Below are 23,923 nucleotides of genomic sequence, written 5' to 3'. Positions count from 1 at the left end.
ATCTTTGAAGGAATCCATGGATTCCAAACTATCTTTAAACAGAAAGGGATGGTTCCATCAATCGCCAACAAAGAATAAAGTCCTCTTACAGAGAAAACCCCTTAGCTATCTCCCTTCCAAACTACTCTATCCCCTTGCTCCCTCTTCGTTGTTTGTCCTTGGGGTTCAAAAAGAAAACGCTCTATGACACCCAAAAATCGGCTATCTCCCTTCCTAACAAAACAGAAGTTCCAATTTCCTCCTCCTCAATGTTCCCAAAAATTAGCTACCCATGCATCTTTAGAATCCGAAAAGGCAAACAAGGACAGGAAGGTCTCAAAATGAAAGTCACAAAGACAAAATATAAGATGCACAATCTTCATAAAATCACAATTCTGCTCTCTAAAGAATATGAGCTTGTACACCTAAGGTTGGTTTTAGTAGCACCCACTTAACTGAACTACAAGAAGTGCTGGTAAACGCTTCAGGATGACATGTCATTTAGGTTTAAGTTGTAGAAAATAGAATCCATCATCACAGATTTTTAAGTCATACCACTACTTTCATTACCAAATTTTTTGTTAGTTCAATGACATTATAGTATTCCATTCACATGATGTATTACATTATCATATTCACACAACAGGTTACTAGAAATTTTGTTACCTCTCCATGCAAAGGTTCTCCTAGCACACTTGGATACATGATTGGTGAATATCGCAAGTTGGCTACCGCTTCACCTGAAATAGGAGAAGTTGTCTGTGACAGAAAACGATGAGTTCCAAATGTAGGGCACTGAAGATGTTGATCTAGCATTTGCATGTGCATAGCCATCATATCTCTCCTCCTATGGATCTCCAAGATAAGTGTAAATAAGGCTTCATCATCTGGTATGTTTTCTATAAACTGCAAGCCACTGCGGAGTAATTCATAGAAGGGTACACGACATTTATCCTCCTCAACCAACAGCCAAATCACATCCAAACAACTATGCAGCCATTCAATTAGAGCCTTGTCAGGTCTCCATGATTTTGCAACATCAGATTCCTGTTGTCTTTGGTCCCAATTAACCAGCCAGTTCAGCATGTGATTGAAAATTTCAGCATAAGTCACCGGCTTTAAATTAAAGTCCAGGCCGGTTAAAATAATCTTACAACAAAGCTGGCGTAGACAGCTTAGAGTATTGTCTCTTATGGTTGAATTAACCCTCATAGTAGACTGCTGTCCACTGCAGGAAATATCGGAGGATTTAACAGGTGACAAGGCCACACAAGGTGATGGATCAGTCGCTGACTGCGCAGGAGAGCTGATACCATGAACTGAAGGCAATGGTGATGCAGGATTTGATGACTGAAAAGTGGAAGAATTGTGAATTGTGCTTGAAGATGGCAACATCCCAGATGGTGACAAACTCGTAGATGAGACAGAAGTCACTGCTTGATTCCCCTGACCAACTGACATCTCTGCAGAAGAAACTGAGGAAAGAAGGGATGGCAAAAACGTGTCCCAGTTTATGTATCCTATGCTGCACAAGCTCCGTAAAGCAAAGAGAAGAAATTCAGCCCGTGGTGCATGACCACTACAAGGCACAACCAGAGATATAAGGATAGATTCTGTCACCGAACGCAATTGATCCTGGTCCTGAAGAAAGTGTCATGGTCATCAACATGTAAAGCTCAATGTCAATGGTTCTCACATCCAGCAGAGGCTATAAAAAGGTAAAGAAACATAGATGCTAAAAGGTGAATTCAAAATTCAAAACTTACAGAAAACTGGCTCTGGAGCTGCCCAAAATCTAAAAGAAACTGCTCATTTCGAGGAGGAAGCTCTCTGTTTAGAGCAGTTACACGCTTTTGTGTCTTGTTCCTGAAGACAAGGTTTTTTTCCAGAGCTGATCAACATACTAACAATGAAGGCAACAACAAAAGAGACTCCAACAATGCAGCTTCAAAATCATATCCTGTGGGCCTTGGTTCAGGTGGTAAGAGTTGGTGTTTGGGCTTTGACCATATATCTTCTTTGTTCTTTTTCTTTTTTTTATCAGAAACAAATAATTCATTACCATGGAACAACGACAAAAAAGGATGAGAAGTCCTAACTTGTATATGTATCAAAAAAAGAGAGATGCTATGACTCCAGTTTTATCTACTAAAGTACAGATAAGATTGCCAGACTTGCCACAATTATCAGGGATACAGACATCTAAATACTTTTAATGGAGCTATGGATCAACATGATGGTGGGTCCTAATTTTCCAACACATTCCAGATTTCTTAATTCTCAATTACTAATCCTTCCTAGTTTTCTTGTATAGTATGTCTGCATTAAACTAGACTGTGCTTGCTGATCCAGACATTTAAACTGCCAATTGCTGAGTTAGCCCTGTTTGACAAGTTCTGCTCAATGATCAGCAGTTACAATATTCATTCCAAGTGATTTGTGAGACATAACTGAGTTTGCGTACGAAATACATTCAGAGAAAAATACTTAATTCCAGGAAGCCATTCATGAACAGTAGCACAAAACTTAGTGAAAGCAGGTTCGAGAAAATCTGTCATCCTCATTCAGTAATGAATAATTGATATACAGAGGTATTTAAAAGAGTACATGGAATATACAAGAAAGGAAAGAACATATAGGCCTAAAAAATAGGAACTGAATAAAGTTTGAAATTTGAAATACAGCAATAATCTATAAAACCTTTGACTTATTCTCTAATTTAATTTTCATCTAGTTTAGCGACAAATCGAACTCAAATCTACTCTTGATTTTTCAACACTGTCCCTCAAGTTGGTTCATATACATCAAACATTCCCAGCTTGCTAATTAAGCCTTCAGAACATGATTTCTATGATCCCTTAGTTAGGATGTCTGCTATTCTTTTATTGGAACAAATGACAGTGTACCTCCACATGCTTGGTTCTATCATGTTGCACTAGGTTGTGTGCAATGTTTATTGCTGTCTTATTATCACAATATAGCCTCATAGGTCTTTCAATAGGAATCTTTAGCTCATCAAGAAGCCTTTTTACCCAAAGAAGTTCACAATTCCCATGTGCTACAGCTAGGAACTCGGCTTCTACACTACTGCGGGCAACCACATTCTGTATTTTTACGAGTAACAAAATTGCCACCAAAAAAGGTGCAATAGCCCCAAGTTGACCTTGGTCAATGAAACTACCAACCCAACCAGCATCGGTGTAGGCCACGACTCCAAGATGCTCATTCTTCCTATACTTTACCAAGAGTCCCTTTAAGATACTTCAAGATTCTAAACATTGCTTAAAGATGCTCCACACTTGGGCAATGCATGAATTGGCTAACAACACTCACAGGAAAGGAAATATTTGGTCGTGCATGTGACAAGTAAATCAACATTCATACAAGTCTCCGATATTGACCATTGTCTACTGTTACTGCATTACTTGCTGCCCCCAACTTATGATTTTGATATATGGGAGTGTAAGTTGGCTTGCATCCTAAAAAACCAGTTTCCTCGAGTAGACCATTAGTGTACTTTCTTTGAGATAAACTTCATGTTTGGATCTAACAATTTCCGTGCTAAGAAAATATATGAGTGGTCCAAGGTCTTTGATCACAAACTCCCTTGCCAAAAATTTCCTGAGTCCTTCCAACTCTTCAAGATTATTGCCAATTAGGATTATATCATCCAGATACACCATTAGAATAGCAATCTTGAAGTACTAGAAGGATCAAAATTACCTATTGCAACGTTCAAGTTGGCTCTTGGCAATATTGAGAAGATTGACTTTCCACATTTGGAGGGTTTTGCCATCTTGAGTAAACACAAAACTCAAGTTGAGATTTTTCTAAGAGTGATTCTCCACGTGTTTCAATTTTTCATGTTATGGAACCATAGGATTAGGTGCTGGCAAATTAAAGGACAGATTGGAAGGTTGAGGACTATTGCTCAACTTCAGCTCATGAACCAAAGGAATAATAGGCAATGTGATCTCCCTTTCCCAAAAACAATCTTCCACCTCATAAATCTCCCTTTGAAGAGAGGTTCTACGGAAATAAGATTGATTTTCAATGAAGGTTACATCCATACTCACAAACTCACAAAGAAGTTCTTATAGATAGGATCATAGCACTTATATAGATCCAAGAGCTCCTACCAAAAATCCTTCCTAAGAAAGAATTTTTAGGGCCATAAACAAAGGAGAGCCAAAGGGAACCAATTCCTTCCATCAAAAACTTGACTGAGACAAAGAAGGAGCCTATTACCACTTCTTCACTGCTAAGCCTCTTTGAATTCCAAATAATCAAAACCCCTCCCAAAGCCCCACTAGCCGGAAAAGAAGCTCAATCCTTATTCCTAGCTGTCTGGACACTACTCACAAACCTCCCTTTTTTATTCCTGAAGCATCACAATATCTAGGTTCTCATGTTGCAAAAATTCTTAACCACCCTTCTTTTTCTCCTAGATCCCAATCCTCATATATTCCAACAAATGATCTCCATAACAAAACTGCACTGTGCCCAAACCTCCAAACCAACTCCTGAAAAACTAGAAAAACTGTGGAAAATCTGTACTTTGAGAAGGTTAGGACTGATCTATCAACCTATACAAGTGCTCAAGTTGTTCCTTGCTAATGGTGAAGGATCAAAAGGGTTCCTGGTAAGTTTTCAGCTACTACTGGCATTCCTCATCCCTTTCTTTAAGGAAATATATTGTTCTTATTTGGACATTTTACCATGAAGTTTTCAGCAGGTCTCCTTGGTGTGTTGCAGCTTGTTGCAATAGTCACACCACACTTTCACTTTTACTTCACTTCCATTATGAATTTTTTGGACCACTACAACAGCTGCAATCTCAGTTGCAGCAGTAATCAACGTTAAATTTTCAGTTGTGATAGAAATAACAGAATTTCCCATCGTAACATGTCTCCTCCTTGCCTCTCTCCTAATTTCAGAGAACACCTCTCCAGTCAAGGGAAATAGCTCTTTGCCAAGGATTGGACATCTCACTTCGTCAAGTTCTTTTGTTAAGCATTGCAAAAAATTCTAACACCCATTCCTTTTCCAACATTTTCTTGAACTAGGCACTATCAGTAGCACAAGCCCCTCAAATTCATAAAATCATAGTTTTAAAAGACTCAAGGCGCAAAGTCCTCCTAAAGCCCTATATCTGGTGAGAGTGCGTTTAGGTTGGAATCCCCCTTTACTAAAGAAGAGATTTTTAAGGCTATTTTTCAGATGGACAGGGATAAGGCTCCGGGGCCGGATGGCTTTACCATTGCAGTGTTTCAAGATTGTTGGGAAGTGATAAAGGAGGATCTAGTGAAAGTGTTTGCAGAATTTCATAGGAGCGGAATTATTAATCAAAGCACCAATGCTTCCTTTATAGTTCTGTTACCCAAAAAAAACATATCAAGGAGAATCTCAGACTTTAGACCTATTAGCTTGATCACTAGTCTTTACAAGATAATAGCCAAAGTGTTAGCAGGGCGCATAAGAGGGGTACTCCACGAGACCATCCATTCTACTCAAGGAGCCTTCGTTCAAGGGAGACAAATTTTGGATGCAGTTCTCATAGCCAATGAGATAGTGGATGAGAAAAGAAGATCAGGGGAGGAAGGAGTTGTATTCAAAATTGACTTTGAAAAGCCCTATGATCATGTGAGTTGGGATTTTTTGGATCATGTGTTGGAGATGAAAGGGTTTGGTCTTAGATGGAGGAAATGGATGAGAGGTTGCTTGTCCTCGGTTTCTTTTGCAGTCCTGGTGAACGGTAATGCGAAAGGGTGGGTTAAGGCATCTAGAGGTTTAAGACAAGGAGACCCTTTATCACCGTTCTTGTTCACTATAGTGGCAAATGTATTGAGTAGGATGTTATTGAAAGCTGAGGAGAGAAACGTCTTGGAGGGTTTCAGGGTGGGTAGGAACAGAACAAGGGTTTCCCACTTACAATTTGCAGATGATACCATTTTCTTTTCCAGCTCTCGGGAGGAGGATATGATGACCCTTAAGAATGTCCTGCTAGTGTTTGGGCATATTTCCGATTTGAAAGTTAATCTTGACAAAAGCAATATCTATGGTATTAATCTTGAGCAGAATCACCTTTCTAGGTTGGCCGAGATGCTTGATTGCAAGGCTTCTGGGTGGCCTATACTTTACCTGGGTCTTCCTCTGGGAGGGAATCCTAAGGCGAGTGGCTTTTGGGATCCTGTGATTGAGAGGATATCAAGGAGATTAGATGGGTGGCAGAAGGCATATTTATCTTTTGGAGGCAGAATAACTCTCATTCAATCTTGTCTCACCCATATGCCATGTTACTTTCTTTCCTTGTTTAAGATTCCCGCCTCTGTGGCAGCAAAAATTGAGAGAATGCAAAGAGATTTTTTATGGTCAGGCGTAGGGGAAGGCAAAAGAGACCATTTGGTTAATTGGGACGTAGTGTGTAAGCCGAAATCGAGAGGGGGATTGGGTTTTGGAAAGATATCTATAAGGAATGTCACTCTTTTAGGGAAGTGGTTGTGGAGATATCCTAGGGAGGGTTCAGCTCTGTGGCATCAGGTTATTTTAAGCATTTATGGATCACACTCCAATGGCTGGGATGTCAACAACATAGTTAGATGGTCTTATCGTTGTCCTTGGAAGGCCATTGCCCTAGTCTACCAAGAGTTTTCCAAGTTTACTCGGTTTGTGGTAGGTAATGGGGATAGAATTCAGTTCTGGGATGACTTGTGGTGGGGGGAACAACCTTTGGGTGTCTAATATCCAAGATTACTTAGCGTAGTCACGGATAAAAATGCTCCTATTTCATCAATTCTTGGATATACCCGCCCCTTCTCTTGGAATTTCAATTTTCGCCGAAATCTTTCTGATTCTGAGATAGAAGATTTAAAGGGCCTTATGCGGTCTTTTGATCGTCTACTCATATCACCTTCGGTTCCAGATAAGAGATCTTGGTCCTTATCTTCTTCAGGTCTTTTCACAGCCAAATCTTTCTTTCTGGCCTTATCCCAATATTCTGAGCCGCCTCCAATTTTCCCTACCAAGTTTGTCTGGAATGCTCAAATCCCTTTCAAAGTCAAGTCCTTTGTCTAGTTGGTGGCTCACAAGAAGGTTAATACTAATGACTTGCTACAATTGAGAAGACCCTACAAAGCACTTAGCCCTAACATATGTAAGTTGTGCATGAAGCATGGAGAAACAGTAGATCACATTTTCCTTCATTGCTCTTTGACGATAGGGTTGTGGCACAGATTATTTCAATCAGCAAAGATGGATTGGGTTTCCCCAAGGAGCATCTCTAACATGTTATCTAGTAATTTTAATGGTTTTGGATCTTTCAAGAGAGGGATTGTTTTATGGCAAAACGCGTGCATCGCGTTACTGTGGGTGATGTGGCGGGAAAGAAATGCAAGGATTTTTTAGGACAAAGCAAGGAATTCTGAGTATCTTTGGGATTCTATTTGTTTTCTTACCTCTTTTTGGGCTTTTTGTTCTAAGGTTTTTAAGGGAATTCCTCTTAACATATTACAACTTGATTGATTAGCGGCGTGTAACTAGAGTGTCTACTTTTCTCTTTTTGTACTTTCTTATATTTGATTACTTGTAGTCTTGTTCTCTTTGTTGGGAGGATTCCTCATCCTTCTAATTGTACCTTCTTTTTATCAATATATTCCTATGTCGTTTCCTATCAAAAAAAAAAAAATTCCTCCTGGAGCCTTTGGCGCAAGGCGCACCTAAGGCGCGGGCTTTAGTGAAGTGAGACCACCTTATTTTACATATATATTTTTATATAACATAATCAAATGCCCGAAAATTTTCCTCTATTTTTCCCCTTCTTCTTCGTCTTCTTCTCTTCTTCACACTATTCGGGAGGCTAGGGCATTTTTATTTTTTTTGTGTTCTATAGGTCCAAAACCAGCATACACTTGGTACTGGAAGAAGAATAGGCAAAAACGGCGTCATTTTTGGCCTTTAAAAAAAAAAGGCACATAACGATGTTGTTTTAGACCCTATTCTTTTAAAAGAACAGACCAAACGATGTTGTTTTGGTCTCAGGAAATTAAAAAAACAAAACCCTCGTCGTTTTCCCTCTACTGCTCTACGACTCATTGTCGAAAGGAGAAGAAGACCAAAAAAAGAATAAGAAAAAGAAAAATAACAAAAAAAGGCGATGGCAGAGGATAAAGGCGCACTTGTTGGGGGCGTCGTGCCTAACCAAGAAGCAAGCTCCTTGCGCGCCTAATCAGCGCCTCCTTGAAGGAGTTGCTCCTGAAATCGGGCAAGGCACTACAGGGTGGCGTCACGTTGCCTGGAGCCTAGGTGCGCCTTTCACAACTATGTATAAAATAAATCTAATTTTTCCCAAAGTCTATTTAAAATGTTATAGCATGTAGTTACATCTTAAGTTTTTTGCTTAGTCTCACACATTTTGGTTTTTATTTCACATACTTGTGCAGAACTTCCCAAGTCATAGTATGTTTCACTCACCACATCCCATAAATCCTCAGTTGTTGAAAGGAATAGATATGTTTAGCCAATCTCTGGCTCTATCAAATTAACTGGCCATGACATGATCATGAGATTCTCTTAATCTCATGTAGAAAACATCAAATCATCCTCCTTTGGTGCTTTGATTGCACCAGTCAAGTAGCCAAATTTCTCACAACTTTAGATGAACAGTTTCACTAATTAAGAGTAGAAAAGGAAATTTTGTCCACAAAGCTTATGGGTGGTGATTTTAATTATTGGATTAGACCAAGCTATCAAATATTCTTTTCTGCATACTTTTGTGAATTGGGCTAGGGTGCATTTAGAGGATCATACCTTGTCTATGATTAACTTTATAAAGTGGTTGTTTGTTAAGTAAGAGGAAATGTTTTTTGTCTTCTTTTTGCCTAGTTTCTTAGGCATTTGATTATATACTTCATGTGTATTGTTTTCGCCTCTTCTAGGCGTTCCTAATCCAAGCTCTTTTTTATCTATCAAAAAAAATAAAAATTGTCGAATTATCGCCAATTTCATAGGTGATAGTCTGAAAAGAGTGTTGTTGAAGAGGCATTGGCCTTGACTCCACAGAAACTTCTTTTTCAATCACTCCAAGCGTTTTATCCACTCCCTTTTTGCTTAGCTGAACTCTCGACAAGCCAAAGAAGAACTTCCTTCTCTGATCCTAGCAATGAAAGGCCTAAAGAAAAAATGACAAAAATAGTTTTTCTATTTTTGCAAAGCCAACTCCAATAGGGAACCTAACTCTAAAACCATGAACACGGATTTAAGAAAATTTGTCACTCTCATTCAATAATGGATAATTGGTGTACAAAAGTATTTAAAGAGTACATGGAATACGTATACTTTGGGGCGCTTCCTTGATGTGCCTTTTTCCTTTTTAATTTATTGCTATTTATTCATAAAAATAAAAATAAAAAAAAATAAAAAAAGTGCATGGAATACACAAGAAAGGAAACAACTGTACAAAGAAAATCTAGGCCTAAAAAATAGGAACTAAATGAAATTTGAAACACAACAGTAACCTATAAAAAAATTTATATTCTTTTAATTTTCCTCTAATTTAGCAATAAATCATACTTAAATCTACTTTTGATTTTTTGACACTTAGATATCAAGAATTGTGTTTTTAAGAATGGTTGCTTGTGTCATGTAATGTCCCATGTCGCCCGAGGAGTGAATGGAGAAGAGCCATATATGGAAGGCTTTCACACCACACTATTGAGGTCTTTTCTTAAGGGCATATGCCCAATAAAGAAGCAAAACTGAGACCGGCTATTGGGTCGTGTGTGAGCCACTGCAACCTTGAATCAGACAATATTGGGTAGAGAGTGAGGCTATGACAGAATGGTATCAAAGTTTGATCTCCAGTCAGAAGTGTGTAAGTGAGGACACTGGGCCTCAAAGGGGGGTGGACTATAGTGTCCCATATCGCCTAAGAAGTGAATGGGGAAGAGTCATATATGGAGGGTTTTCACAACACACTATTGAGGTTTTTTCTTAAGGGCATAGGCCTAATAAAAAAATAACCCTAAACCGGAAAATATTGGGTGGAGAGCAACACCAAGACATGTCAATTATCTATAAAGTTGAGAATAGATCAACAAGAAGTTCAAAACCTTAAAGGAGGTTCCTTTTGTTGTTAGAAAACTCACAGGACATTTTTACAACTTACCATATAAATTATGAGGCCTTATAAAGTCAGTAGCCCCAATTGCTATGTTGTTTACTTGCACAACAATAAAACAATAAAATAAATCAACTAAAATAAATAAATAATCATGTTTCCTTCTTTATTTTACTGCTAAGGATTTGTGGCAAAGAATCTTCCAATTGGCAAACATTTCTCAACCTTTCCTTATCAATTTGGCAAACATGATTATTATTACTTTCAAAGGTTATTCTATGGGCAACTTGTTGTTGAATGTAGGCAACATGTCATTGTATAGCAATTTGCTTAGAAAGGAATACTAGGGCTTTTAGAACTAGTGCAAGCCTTTGGATTTGTTATAGAGTACACGACCTCACTACTCTTTACAGGCTTATCACCATAAAGTTTCTAAAAAACCCAATGGAATGATTTTACTGGATGGAGAAAATAGCGTAGGGACATTAAAAGAAAAGTGGTGCTTAGAGCTTTGTGGGTTCCTTCACCACTAGAACGCACTAGGCAATCAAGACCAAATGAGGATTAAAGGAGTTTTCAAACATCATGGCAATAGTGCAGTTAGAGTTTTCTCCAAACTAGTTGGCTTCAGTTTGAAAATCAAGGTGGAAATGTTACCATTTTTAGAAGGTTTGACTAAAACGACTCATATATCCTTAGTAATATTAGCATGGGAGTAGATTCAATTATTGTTATCTCATGGGGGTCTCCATGTATATGAGGCATTTTTTTTTTTCTTTTTGGATTAGAAACAAAGATAGATTGTATATTGATAAATAGATCAAGAAAAGAAGGTTGCTCATGTGGCAGGGTGTTTGAGGGTTATATCTCAATTTGGCCTGATATATATTGTTAACCCATAGTGATTTCAAGCTGCAAAGTTGTGAATTCAATGACTGCAGAGGAGTTTCGCAAAGTGGAAAGTGTTGGTTTGCAGTGGAATCTAAAACATTCGAAATCTCCATTGAAGAGGTCCGAGGTAAACAGAGAGGGACTATTGTGGAAAGAAGCAAAGGCTTTTCCTCTTGGATAAGATTTGGAGAAAAAAGCTTAAGCTATCTGTTGGAAGGTGTGGAAGCTTGGTGTAGAGGAGAGTCTAACTTAAGGTGTCTAAAAGTTTGGGAAAAAAGAGGAAGAAAGTTTAGACTGAAGTGTCGTTCTAATGAAGCTGGTAGGTTTTTACTTTGTTCGGTAAGAGACGTGGAAGCTAAGAAATATTGTCTTGTTTTTCTAAAAGAAAAAGGCTTAGTAGGGGGGTGGTTGTTGTTGGCTCAGAAGTTAAGGGCCCTTGGAGTTTCCACTCCAACTCTGAGCAAAGGTGATCTGGGACCTTCCAACCCTAAAAAGGATGGATGTAGTATCAAAGGGAATGAGAAAGGAAAAAGTGTGTATGCAAAAGTCGCGAGAGTGAAGACAGGGGAACCAAGGGATTCTTTATAGGTGCATGTAGAGGACCATGATTTGCTTTGTAGGAAGAGCAGCTAAGTCGTTGCTTGGTTGGCTATTTTAGGGACAGTTTTGAGTCTGTTCCTCCTCTGTTCTCTTTGAAGGAGTGGGCATTTGAAAGGTGGTCTCCTAAGAGAGGTTTAAAAATTTCCAGGTTGGGTAGAGCCCTTGTGTTGTTCAAATTTGAAAATAAATATGAAGTTGATTCGGTGCTTTTAAGGGGCAGCAGACGTTTTAAGGAGAGAGAGTTTCTCCTGCTAAATGGGGACCTAAAGTGGGGTGTTTTTGGAGCGGGAGCCATGCCAAGGAAGTTTGGGTGAAGGTTGTAGGACTTCCACTTCACCTTTAGAGTAGAGATGTGTTTAAGAGAATTGGAGAGAGTTGTGGGGGGTTCATAGTTGTTGATGAGGAAACAACTTACTTTTCATAGTTGCAGTGGGCTCGTATCTTGGTCAGAGCCTCTGGGAAGAATATGTCAGGTTCATTGCAGGTAATGGCTGGGAATTTTAGCTGGGCGGTTAGTCTATGGTGGGAAACCCCCCCTTGGGTTTCTCAGGTAGTGTCGAGGTCAGCCTGGCATATGAAAGAGGGGCTGGAGGACAAGGATGAAAGGGGGGGCGGCGCATGCGCTTGTGGTAGTGAGAGGGATTTTCAAATTGGTGATCAATCTTGGGGGGTCAGAAGTGCAAGTTGAGTATGGCAGAAGGTATAGAGTTGTAACGGCCGCAGGGGGTAGCCAGGCTAGAGCAAATGAGCTGGTCTCAACTGTGAATGGGCATGGGAGGCTCTTAAAGAAAATGGTTGCATGGGCTCAAGTGGTGCAAGGGAATGGGACAGAGGCCCAAATCCCATCAGACTAGTGGAGGTGGGCCTGGGTGACAACTCTTTGGGGCCTCATGGGCCCAATTTTAATAAGCCCTTCTTGAGCCTATCGGGGAAGCTTTCTTCTTCTTTTAGGGCTCCTACAGAACCCACAAGGGGGCCGTGGGGTTGGAGTAGGAGCTTCTTGCCGTCAAAGGTGCCACCGCCGAGGAGTTGCTTCCTGGTCGTCTGAAGCTCACCGACGCGACACTGTTAGAGGAAGCATCTAGGTATCCCGCTAATCCCAAACTCTCTTTTTCTTTGGGGCTTTGGGTTTCTTCTTCTTCTACTCTTTCCTTAGGGCCTGACAAAGCCTTATTGGTGTCGAAGGAAGGGGGTGTCAAGTGGAGCGGAAGGGACAGTGGAAGGGGCGATGGACCGGATTTCGTTGCGAGTAGTGCGGACTGAAGATTTGTCAACTCTCAGTGGCTAGAAAGAGCCACTTTGGGGTTCGAGAGGCAGTGATAGTGCGGCTGAGCTAGCACTTGTCCCGGTTGGTTTGGATTATGTGAGTCCATTGGAGGAAAAGATTGATCTTTATCGGGAAGAGAGGGGGCAGGATGAAGGGTGGAGCTCCAAGTGTCTTGCAAAGTTCAATTGGTGCCTCGGAATGCCGACGGAAGGGTATGAAGAGGAAATTTTGTACCTCTTGAGGAGAATGAAGGGAAGGATTGATCATAAGAGGCAAGACAGGGCAACCAGAAAAACGATTTTGAAATCTTCAAAATCCAATAGGGAACTCAAGAAGCTGGAGTGGACAGTAAGCTATAAAAAAAAACTAAATTGGGTACTAGTGTGGGTATTTTTGGAGGGGCTTCCGGATTGGGCTACAAATAAAGATAAAAATTTAACCGTGGAATATTAGAGGGGCTAATGATAGAGATAAAAGAAAGGTCATTAAGTCAGTCATAAAATCCCAAAGAGTGGATGTGGTTTGTCTGCGGGAAACTAAAATTAAAGAAATGACTATAGGGCTTGTTCGGAGCCTAGGGGTGGGAAGACGTCTAAACTAGAGAGCAGTCAATTCTAGGGGTGCAACTGGAGGTATTCTGGTGTTTTGGGATAACAGAATGGATGAGTTGGTTGATTTGGAAGAAGGGGAATTCTCAATTTCGTGTCGGTTCAAAAATTGTGTGGATGTATTGAAGTGGGTGTTCACTGGTGTGTATGGGCCAGTTTGCAATAGGGAGAGAGAGGAGTTTTGGGAGGAGCTTGGATCAATAAAAGGTTTATAGGGTGACCCATGGTGTGTGGGAGGGGACTTCAATATGGTAAGATTTTTAGAGAAGCGAAGTAGGGGAGGTAGGTTGACCGCTTCAATGAGGAGATTCTCTGAAGTGGTAGAGGATTTGGAGTTGAGGGATTTCCCTTTGAAGGGGGGTCCTTTTACCTGGAGAGACGGTTTGAATAACCAGTCCCACTCTAGGCTTGACAGGTTTTTTATGACAAACAACTGGGATAGTCTTTTCAATGAGGCTGTGCAGGGAGTTCTTCCTAGACCAGTCTCTGATCACTTTCCAATTCTTCTAGAAGGCAGAGGTTTGACTAGGGGACCTTCCCTCTTTCAGATTTGAGAACATGTGGTTGGAGGAAGAGGGTTTCAAAGACAAGATGAAGACGTGGTGGGGGAGTTTAAATTGTACAAGGACCTCCAGTTTTATTTTAGACGCAAAATTGAGAGCCTTAAAAGATATTTTGAAGAATTGGAATATAGAAGTGTTTGGTCTCATTAAGAATAAAAAGGGAGAAGCTCTCAGAAAGGTTGTATTTTAGGACAAAAATGAGAAATGCTCAGCTTTAAATCTAGAAGAGTGTGAAGCAAGAACAGAGGCGAGAGAGTCTTATAAGTCTTGGGTGTTGAGGGAAGAAATTTCCTAGAGGCAGAAGTCTAGGGAATTATGGCTGAAGGAGGGGGACAATAATACCAGATTTTTTCATAGGATGGCGAATGTTCATAGTAGAAGAAATTGGTTGTCCAAGTTGAAAGTAGATGGTTGTTGGCATTTAGAGGAGAATAATTTAAAAAATAGTGTGGTGGGGGCGTTTCAAAAGCTCTATTTAGAAGAAGAGGGGTGGCGTCCAAGTATTGAAGGGTTGTCTTTGATGGGGTTAAACAGAAGTGAGGCTAAAGGGCTGGAGATTCCTTTTTCGGAAGAAGAGGTCTTTGCAGCTCTTTCATATCTAGGCAAGGACAAAGCCCCCAGTCCGAATGGCTTTTTGATGGCTTTTGGACATTTTGTTGGGATGTGGTGAAGGTTGAGCTTATGGGTTTTTTTAGAGATTTTCATGAGAGGGGCAGCTTTGTAAAGTCTCTAAATGCTACTTTCCTGGTTTTAGTCCAAAAGAAGAGAGGTGCAGAAGATTTGAAAGATTTCAGGTCAATTAGCCTTATGAGAAGCCTTTACAAGTTGTTGGCCAAGGTGTTGGCAAATAGAATTAAGAAGGTTATGGGGAAAGTGATTTCGGAGTCCCAAAATGCCTTTGTGGAGGGTAGACAAATTTTAGATGCAGTTTTGATTGCAAATGTGGCAGCAAGGTTGTGTAAGTTAAATATAGAGAAGGCTTACGATCATGTAAGCTGGAAGTTCTTGTTGGTTGTGCTTAAAAAAATGGGCTTTGAAGAGAGATGGTTAAAGTGGATAGAATTGTGCATTTCTACTGTGAAATTTTCTGTTTTAATAAACAGCTCTCCTTCCGGTTTTTTCCAAAGTTCGAGGGGACTAAGACAAGGAGACCCCCTCTCCCCTTATTTGTTTGTGATAGCCATGGAGGTGTTTAGTTGTTTGTTGAGAAGGGTTATTAATGGGGGGTTTTTATCTGGGTGGAGGGTGAGAGGTCGAAGTGGTGAGGGGATTTTGATCTCGCACTTGTTATTTGCGGATGATACTTTGGTGTTTTGTGAGGAGTCTGAGGACCAGATGACTTATCTAAGCTGGCTTCTTATGTGGTTTGAGGCTTGTTCAGGGTTGAGAATCAATTTAGAGAAGAGCGAGTTAATCCCAGTGGGGAGGGTGGATGATATAGAGGATTTGGCTTTAGAGTTGGGTTGTAAAGTGGGTGGTCTCCCTTCTTGTTATTTGGGTCTGCCTTTGGAGGCCCCCTTCAAATCAGAGGCGTTTTGGGATGGTGTTGAAGAGCGGTTTCAAAAAAAACTCGCAATGTGGAAGAGACCATATATTTCAAAATGAGAGAGACTCACTCTACTCCGAAGCACTCTCTCTAACATGCCTATAAATTTCATGTCTCTCTTTTATTTGCCCAGAAAACTTAGGTTGAGACTAGAGAAGATTCAGAAGGATTTTCTGTGGGGTGGGGGAGCTCTTATGCAGAGGCCACACCTTGTTAGGTGGAACCTAGTTTGCTTGGAAAAAAGGAAAGGTGGGTTGGGTGTGAGAAATTTAGCTCTGATGAATAGAGTTCTCTTAAGTAAGTGGAATTGGCGCTATGCCAATGAAAGAGAGGCTTTTTGGAAGCAAGTTATCAGTCGGAAATATGGTGTGGAAGGGGGGGATTGGTGCACTCAGGCCGTAAGTGGGAGGTATGGTGTTGGGCTTTGGAAAGCAATCAGAAATAAGTGGTTGTTTCTGAATAGTAGACTAGCCTACCAAGTGGGCAGTGGTCAGAGAGTAAAATTTTGGAAAGATAAGTGGTGTGGAGATAAGCCTCTTTGTGAATCATTGCCCTCTTTATTTTCCATCTCCCTGTCTAAAGATGCTTGGGTGTCAGATGTTTGGAACCCGGACAGTGATGGGGAGGGTTGGACCCCTCTTTTCTCAAGGGCGTTTAATGATTGGGAGATTGAGATGGTGGAGCATTTTATGCTCAAGATCCAAGCTTTTAGGGTGCAGAGGGAAGACGAAGATAGAGTGGTTTGGACAACTTCAAAGAATGGTGTTTTCTCAATCAAGTTGTCATATTCTATTTTGGAGCCTGGAGACTCTCATTTGTTCCCTTGTAATAGTATTTGGAGGGTGAATATACCTCCTAAGGTAGCCTTCTTTGCTTGGGAGGCTTCTTGGGGTAAAATATTAACTTTGAAGCAAGTTCAGAGGAGGGGGTACTCTATGGCTAACAGGTGTTTTCTATGCCTCTCTGAAGTAGAGATGGTGGATCACCTTTTACTTCATTGTGTAAAGACGCGGGTTCTATGGAGTCTCATTTTCTCCCTATTTGGTATGGCTTGGGTTCTATCGTGTTCAGTGAAGGAAACTCTTCTTGGGTGGCCTGGAGCTTTTGAGGGGAAAACTCATTAAAAGGCTTGGCAAATGACCCCCTTCTGTATTTTTCGATCAGTCTGGAAGGAAAGGAACTTGTTAGCTTTTGGGAATGAGAAGTTTTCGCTTCATAGACTGAAATATTCTTTTGTATGTAATCTTTGGTCTTGGGTTAGGGTGTCTATAGTTTTGAGCTCTTCTTCTCTTGTTAGTTTTTTGGATTGGCTAGGCTCTAAGTAGGGGTTTCGAGCTTTTGGACTGCTTTTGTATACTCCCTGCATACTTTGAGGGCACTATTTTTTGTGCTTCCTCTTTCAATTGAATACAAGATAAATAGATCAAGAGAAAAATGAGAGATCCTCCCCACAAAATAAAAATTTTGATCAGAATATGACTCAAACTCCTCCATTATACATGGAAATCTATAAAATAAAAAAAAATTAGTCCCATTATGACTATAAATCAAGACTGAACAAAGTTCCTCTCATTGTTGCCCATCAAGACCGAATACGAGGCATTGTTTATAGGATGGATGGATTTCTATGACTTTTTACCTCTTTGGAACCTTAGGTTATCCTTTTCTTAAAAGCCAAGGTCAGTCAACTAGGCAACTAATGAATGAACAAAATGGAGCCTTTAGGGCAGAGGATTTTATCAATGTTTTTTTTATAAGCAGAGATCAATTATATTAACAGCGCCTAATAAAAGAGCGCATAAAAGCATATATGTGTACACACGGGCACTAAAAGGACAAAATAAGACAATGGGATACACAAGAAACACCGCTCATGCGTTACTTAGAGTTTAACCACTCAACAAGTCCATTATGGATAAGGAGCAATCTCCTATATACACTCTAACACACTCCAAAAAAATTATACATAAAGGATTATTTGATTACTTGGCCTACTTTTTCGATGTTATCAACTCTCCTATTTGTCTCCCCCCAAACTATCTAGAATAAGCACAAAGGGGCAACTCTCCAAGCCTTTTTCCTCTTCTTTCTAGCAAAAGGTCCATGCCTGCTCAAAATGGCATCTCTCACTAAGGAGTGCATCATCCACTCTATTCCAAAAAAAACATAAATCAAGTATTACCAATGTTTCAAAAACCGAACCAAACCGACTAGTTCAACCGGCCGAACTGTCGACCAAACCTTGGTCCGGTTCAATTGAGCTTTTGAACCGGAATGGGCTTTGGACCGGCATTGAACCGAACAAACCAGTAGTTGAACTACCAAGCCGGACAAAACTAAGGTGGTTCGATTCAACTAACTCTTTGGGTTTTTAAATTTGTTCTGGGCAAAAACAAGCTTCATTTACCAATGGATCACGCACCTTTCAGGACCCAACCCTCCATGGCCCAATGGCTAGTTGTGATTCAGGCAGCTAAATGAGGGTTTTAAAGGCATTTTTATGCTCTTGCCTTTCCAATGTGGGACAAGACAAGTCTAAGGTGGTGTTTGTTTTTTTGGCTTTTTGCTGAAAACCATTTAGTTTTAGAATTTAGGTTGTTTGTTTTTTTACTTTTTCATGACTTATTATAAACTTTTTACTAAATAGAAAAAGCCAAAATATGTGGCTTTTTCTAAATAGAAAAAATAACACAATGATTTTTTTTACTTTTTAATACTTAATAGAAATAAAATATTACAAAAACAAACAACCTAATATTTAATACTATTAAGTATTAAGGTTCTATTTAGAATTAAGTAAAAAAACAAACACCACCTAACTGATTTAAAAAACAATCATCATTTATATATGCATAGCTTACAACCCTTGGAATTGAACCTTAGACCAAAGGTTTAAGGTAAGCATGGTTGCACCAACCTGCAACTCATTGGTTTGTGCCAAGAGTTGTAAAAAACATAATAAAATCATCTCAAATATCTACTATTTTTTAAAACTTATAAGATAATAAGATATATATAATTAATGACATAATACACTTCAATTTTCAATATGTAATATTATATATGTTTTATTTAATAAACTTTAAAATATTAATATATTTATATAAAAGATGAAAAAATAAATATTATTGATTTTTAATTTTATTTATATTTACAATTTTTTAAATTATTTTAAATTTTAATAAAATATAAATTATATATTTATGACGTCACTGGTTCAATCATGGTTCAACCACCGGTCTGACCACTAAACCGTGAACCAGTAACTTTTCCAATATGCTAATTGGTCTAGTTCTAAAAACATTGGGTATCACAAAAAGTGACAATTTTCGAGCAGTGAAAGAGAATGTCATCAACTTATTCTTCTTCTTCTTCTTTGCACAAATAGCATTTATTCAGTATCATCCATCCCCTTCTTTTGAGTTGATTTTATCAATGTTCCCTTCTCCCGCCACCCTCCTCCCATATTTTCCTTAGTTTATCCATGACTGGATTGTGGTGTATGTCATTCACGCTTTATTTAGTTCTTGTTAGTTTTTCTTTATATTTTATTTAGCTTAATGGATAATTCATCCTTCCTCTTGCATATAGTTTATCTAATAAAATGTTATTTTCATAGTTGTTAACTCATAAATCATATCATAAACTTTTGCTATTTTTCCATGATGTGTGTAGTAAATTTTTTGATACAAAGAATAATAAATAAATAAAATATGGAGATATATATTGAAAGCATGAAGTTTATAGTAATATATAACCAATTTCATGAAAGATGGTTCATAGTATAAGAATATTGAACACCAGAGTTTTGAAAAATTCAATTCAACAAACTATGTACATAGGTTCATCACAAAATCCACAAAATATATTTTTTGATTTTTAGCTACGATTTTTAGTTCCAAATCTAACGAGGCATATATACTTATATAACGTTGATATGTATGTTCTTATGTGTCATCTCCAAAGTTCTAGCTTTCCATGTTTGTTACCATTCCCTCCCCGTTGAAAAAAAATATATACACATAAAAAAATTAATATATTAAGTAAAAGTTTCTATTAGCCAATCATCATCATCTTCAATATTAACATCCGAATATCTCAAATAACATCCATTCATTACAAAAAACAAATTTACTTTAACTTTTAGCATTTCATGTCTACCCTCAACAAGTTATAAGTAGTTGTCTCTTGTAAGAGTATTTTACTTCTATTTTTTTTTTTTTTCCTTTTATGATCAATTTCTAACTATAAAGCCCATTTTAAACAATTAATATAATATTTTTTAAAGAAAAAAATTGAATTTGATTTTTCTTAACAACTATGAAAAATAGTTAAAGATGTATGTATCATCTTAGCTTTGTGTTGCATATCATATTATATACCATATGTGTATTATAAAATGTACTCAAGATAAGATACAAACAGGTGATATGACTTGGTTTCCATTAAAAAAAAAGTATCATATTGTGGATTATATCATGTATTATAAGTTTTTAACAACAATCATCATTTCATATAAAAGAAAATTCACATGTCAACAAAAACAATTCTTTTGCCAAAGAATGGTAGTGCACCAATATCATGTTGCCTCCACATGGTGATATGTTTTAAAAAATTATTATTCGAGGAATTTGTTTTTCTTTTTGATAGGCAAAGAAGAAGTTTATTGAAATAATTGTCTAATAAGAAGCAAGGACACACCTAAGTATAAGGGGAGTATACCAAAGGTGTCAAAAAAGTGAAAAGAAAAAGAAAAGTCAAAACCCCAGCCCACTTAGACAATCTAATCTAATAAATGAAATCTAGCAAGGGCCAAGAACCAACATTTAAGGACTTCTGGGTCAAAGGGAAAAAGGCTAAACAAAGGAGTCTTCAAACAAGTAATCTAAGTGCTCCAATATCAAAAAAAAAAATTGATAGATGCTCCACTATTAAAAGATACACAGTTGCATTCTTACCAAATACTCTAAAGCAATCATAACAAAGCAGTCCTCTTAACCTTCCTACAATTCTTCCATGCAAAACACTTGCACCATCCTAATAAGATCTCTCTTACCAAATTAGAAAGCGGTAAGAACTGACAAGATACAAAAAAGAGAGAACAACGAATCCCACAAAACCCTAACTTTGTCATAGTAGACGAGAATGTAAGTAGTTGACATTTCTTTGCTCCTAAACAAGCGATGTCAATTTGCTTAAAATCATCCTCTCCTTCTAAACTAATCAAAAGTCAAAATAACACCTCACACTAACCTTAAACTTGCTTTACAAGAAAGACTACACCGCATTCTAACTATAAAGAATAATAAAAAGACTTTATAGAGAACTTCTATCCTTGGCACATCCCCACACCAGTTTATCATCACCTACCTAAGACCCTACCCTCTCTTAGAGCCACCTTTTTAAGCACCTTATACTATCCAACTCCCAAACATAAAAATCTATTACAAAGCAAGTGTATTACCACTTCTCTCCAGCCAATGCTGCTCAAATGTACAGACATGGAAATAAGGAGGGAAAATAAACACTTAAATTTAAGCCACAATGCCATGTGCCAAAACTTAACTCTCAACATTATCAATAGTTAATCTGGTTTTATCATGAAACTCACTCTAAACTCTTCTAATTGATCTCCACAACCCACCTCCTACCTCACCTTCCTACATAAGAGTTATTCCTTTAAGTTACAAGCCTAAGATGTCATTGATTTTAGAGGATCACACTTTTGTCCATGATTGATTTTATAGAGTGGTTGTTTGTCTAGTTAGGGGAAAGGTTTTTTGTCTTTCTTTTTGCCTAGTTTCTTGGACGATGTTTGTATACTTTGTATGTATTGTTCTCACCGCTTCTAGGCGTTTCTAATACAAGCTCTTATTTACCTATCAAAAAAAAAAAAAAAAAGCCTACAATGTCATTTCCAAGCAAAGCCTTATTCTGAGAGAAGATAAAGCTCTAATACCAAAGTTCCTTTTCTTTTTATCCAAACAGATAGTTGACAAATTCTCTAAAAATTTTCTCAAGTGGAGCACCCTCTTAAAGGAAAAATCCCTTTTGGCTTTCCTCTAGTCTCAAACATGTCATCCTTGGAATAATGAAGAGAGACATAAAGTAAAAAAAATGCTAGCTAGACTATTTAACAGCATGAATTTAACACCATTGTAAAGGTAATAGCATTTCCACAAGGCTCTTCAAGAAAGACCCAAATAAGTGATTCGAAACTTGCCACCCACAACCAAGCAAAGAAGCCTAATCCTCCACATTAGGTACCTCCTCCACAAGCAATGACCTTTATCATAAGGACTGGAATAAATACTCTCTTAGAGCATGATTTACATTGCTTTTAATTCTTGAGGTCAAGGGGGAGCCAGAAAATTAGTTTAAGTGCGGTAATCTTGAACTTTATTTCAAGGGGACAAAAAAGGCCAAAACTTCATATGTAGCCTAGTGGTAACCATAAAATGCAAGTAGAATTAAGAGTTGATAAGTGAAAAAGGCTTTGAACACCTAATTCATTATTAAATAATGGATTCAATCTCTTCCCTCTCTTCTGGAATTCTTATCATGTCTAGTGTTCCTCCCCATTATTATGCGACAATTTCTTTATGGCTTTCATATCATAGCCTATAATTTGAGCCCAACAGAGGCTAACACCATTAGAGATTCCAGGCAATTAAACCACCATTACTTCAAATCAATTAGACACTAATTCACTAATTATCAGCTTGCTTATATATATTCTAAAAAACGCAAAAACTATCATCATCCCTCCAACGTACCCAAATCAAATCATAAACCCTAACAATTAAAAATCAATACACAATTGAGAAACAACTTAAGTACACAAAACTTACGGAGGTTCCCGATTTGAATCCTCAGGTTTTTGGTGGGAACTTCTCTGCGGAAACAGGAAAAAAAAAATAATAATAATAATCAACAAGAAAAGAGAGATGAAAATATTTTAAAAAGCGCAATTAAAATGGGAAGGGTTAAAGGAAGTGGGGAATACTCCTAAGTAAAGATTGAAGAGGTCGACGATGGAGGATCGGGCAGGGTGAAGCTGGTAAGCCCTAGAAGATGGTCTCGGGTTCGGATCCATTTCATTCCGGGCGGGAATGAAGGTTCAAAAGACTGTTTCTGGTGTTTTCTCTTTTCGTTATATACTTATATATACATCCTTTTATCTATCAAAAAAAAAAAAAAAAAGACTGCGGAGACGGTACGCAGCTATGTCCTTGGACTCCGAAACTTGACTGAGAAATCGGGTCATTGAATTAAGCCAATCCGATTGGATCGGGCAATGGGCAATGGGCAATGGGCAGTCGCAGTGCTTGTAGAATTTTAGTCGAAAAACAACTAATTTGATCAAACATATAAATAAAAAACCTCAACTTTAACAAATCAATTTTATATTTATTTATTTTTAAATATTTTAAAATACATACAATTTTGATAAGTAAAATATTTATTTTTTAAAATACCTTTTTATTTTATAATAGTAAATAAAATTATCAAAAAATTAATTTATCATTTTAATTTGATAAAAATATTTTATAAATGAATATATTATAATTTTTTTATTAAATAACATTAGATATAAATCATTTTGAAAAAACTATATGGATCCTTAAGTAATAAATAAAATCTTTCTAATCCTCTAATTAATAATTATTTTAAATATTGTATTGTATAAATATACTCATCTTCTTTTTTTTAATAAAATTAAATAAAAATTTTATTAGTTGACATCAACAATAAAATATGAATTTTAAAAAATAAAAAATACAATTAAAACCAAAATTAAATACAATTAAAACAAAAAAAAAAACTGAAAATTTTAAAAAATAAAATATTAACTTTTATTCTATTTTTAACTATTTCTCAATATCTATGTTTTCTGTTAGTATCATTTAATAAAGTGAAAGTTGATATTTTATTTTTATATTTTTAGGTTTAAAGTTTTTTAGTTTTAATTTCTCATTTTAATGGTTTAAAAAATTTGTCAATTGATATTATTATCCTAACAAATAAAAAGTCATTTAAGGGAATAAATATATGATTTGTAATAATACATATATTTTAAAATATTTTTAAACAGATGAAGATAAAAGTGATATATAAAAGTTGAAGTTTTTTTTTTATATTTTTTTAATTAGTGAATCAAAACTCACTTTTTCCTTTTTAGTTTCAAGTTCAACAATAATACATTGACCCTTTATTGGGACATGTAAACGAGTAGGAGTGCCAAGCTCGAAACCTCTAAGTTGGGTCCAAATTTTTGTTCTTTAATAAATATACAACAATATTTATAAATAAGAATTTTACAAATATTGACTTAATAATTTTATATCAAATTTT

At 37.4% G+C, this 23,923-nt stretch overlaps 1 protein-coding gene across 5 annotated transcripts in view; it reads right to left on the bottom strand.

Moving 5' to 3' along the window:
- Positions 1-22,729, bottom strand: part of LOC100262719 (mediator of RNA polymerase II transcription subunit 23) — a 101,231-nt gene extending 78,502 nt beyond the window's left edge. For all 5 annotated transcript variants that reach the window (XM_010654876.3, XM_010654945.3, XM_010654906.3 and 2 more), the window contains exons 1-4: positions 22,575-22,729; positions 22,420-22,463; positions 1,746-1,845; positions 646-1,620 (exon numbers count right to left, since the gene is read on the bottom strand). In XM_010654876.3, the coding sequence (XP_010653178.1) occupies positions 646-1,620; positions 1,746-1,845; positions 22,420-22,463; positions 22,575-22,664 (1,209 nt within the window). In that variant the 5' untranslated portion in view covers positions 22,665-22,729. The remainder of the gene's footprint in view (positions 1-645; positions 1,621-1,745; positions 1,846-22,419; positions 22,464-22,574) is intronic.
- Positions 22,730-23,923: the final 1,194 nt, after the last annotated feature.

Source organism: Vitis vinifera, chromosome 1, assembly GCF_030704535.1.
Source record: "Vitis vinifera cultivar Pinot Noir 40024 chromosome 1, ASM3070453v1".
NCBI classification, from domain to species: Eukaryota; Viridiplantae; Streptophyta; class Magnoliopsida; order Vitales; family Vitaceae; genus Vitis; species Vitis vinifera.
The sequence above is the reverse complement of the archived record's forward strand: the minus strand, read 5'-3'. Positions and strand labels throughout refer to the sequence as shown.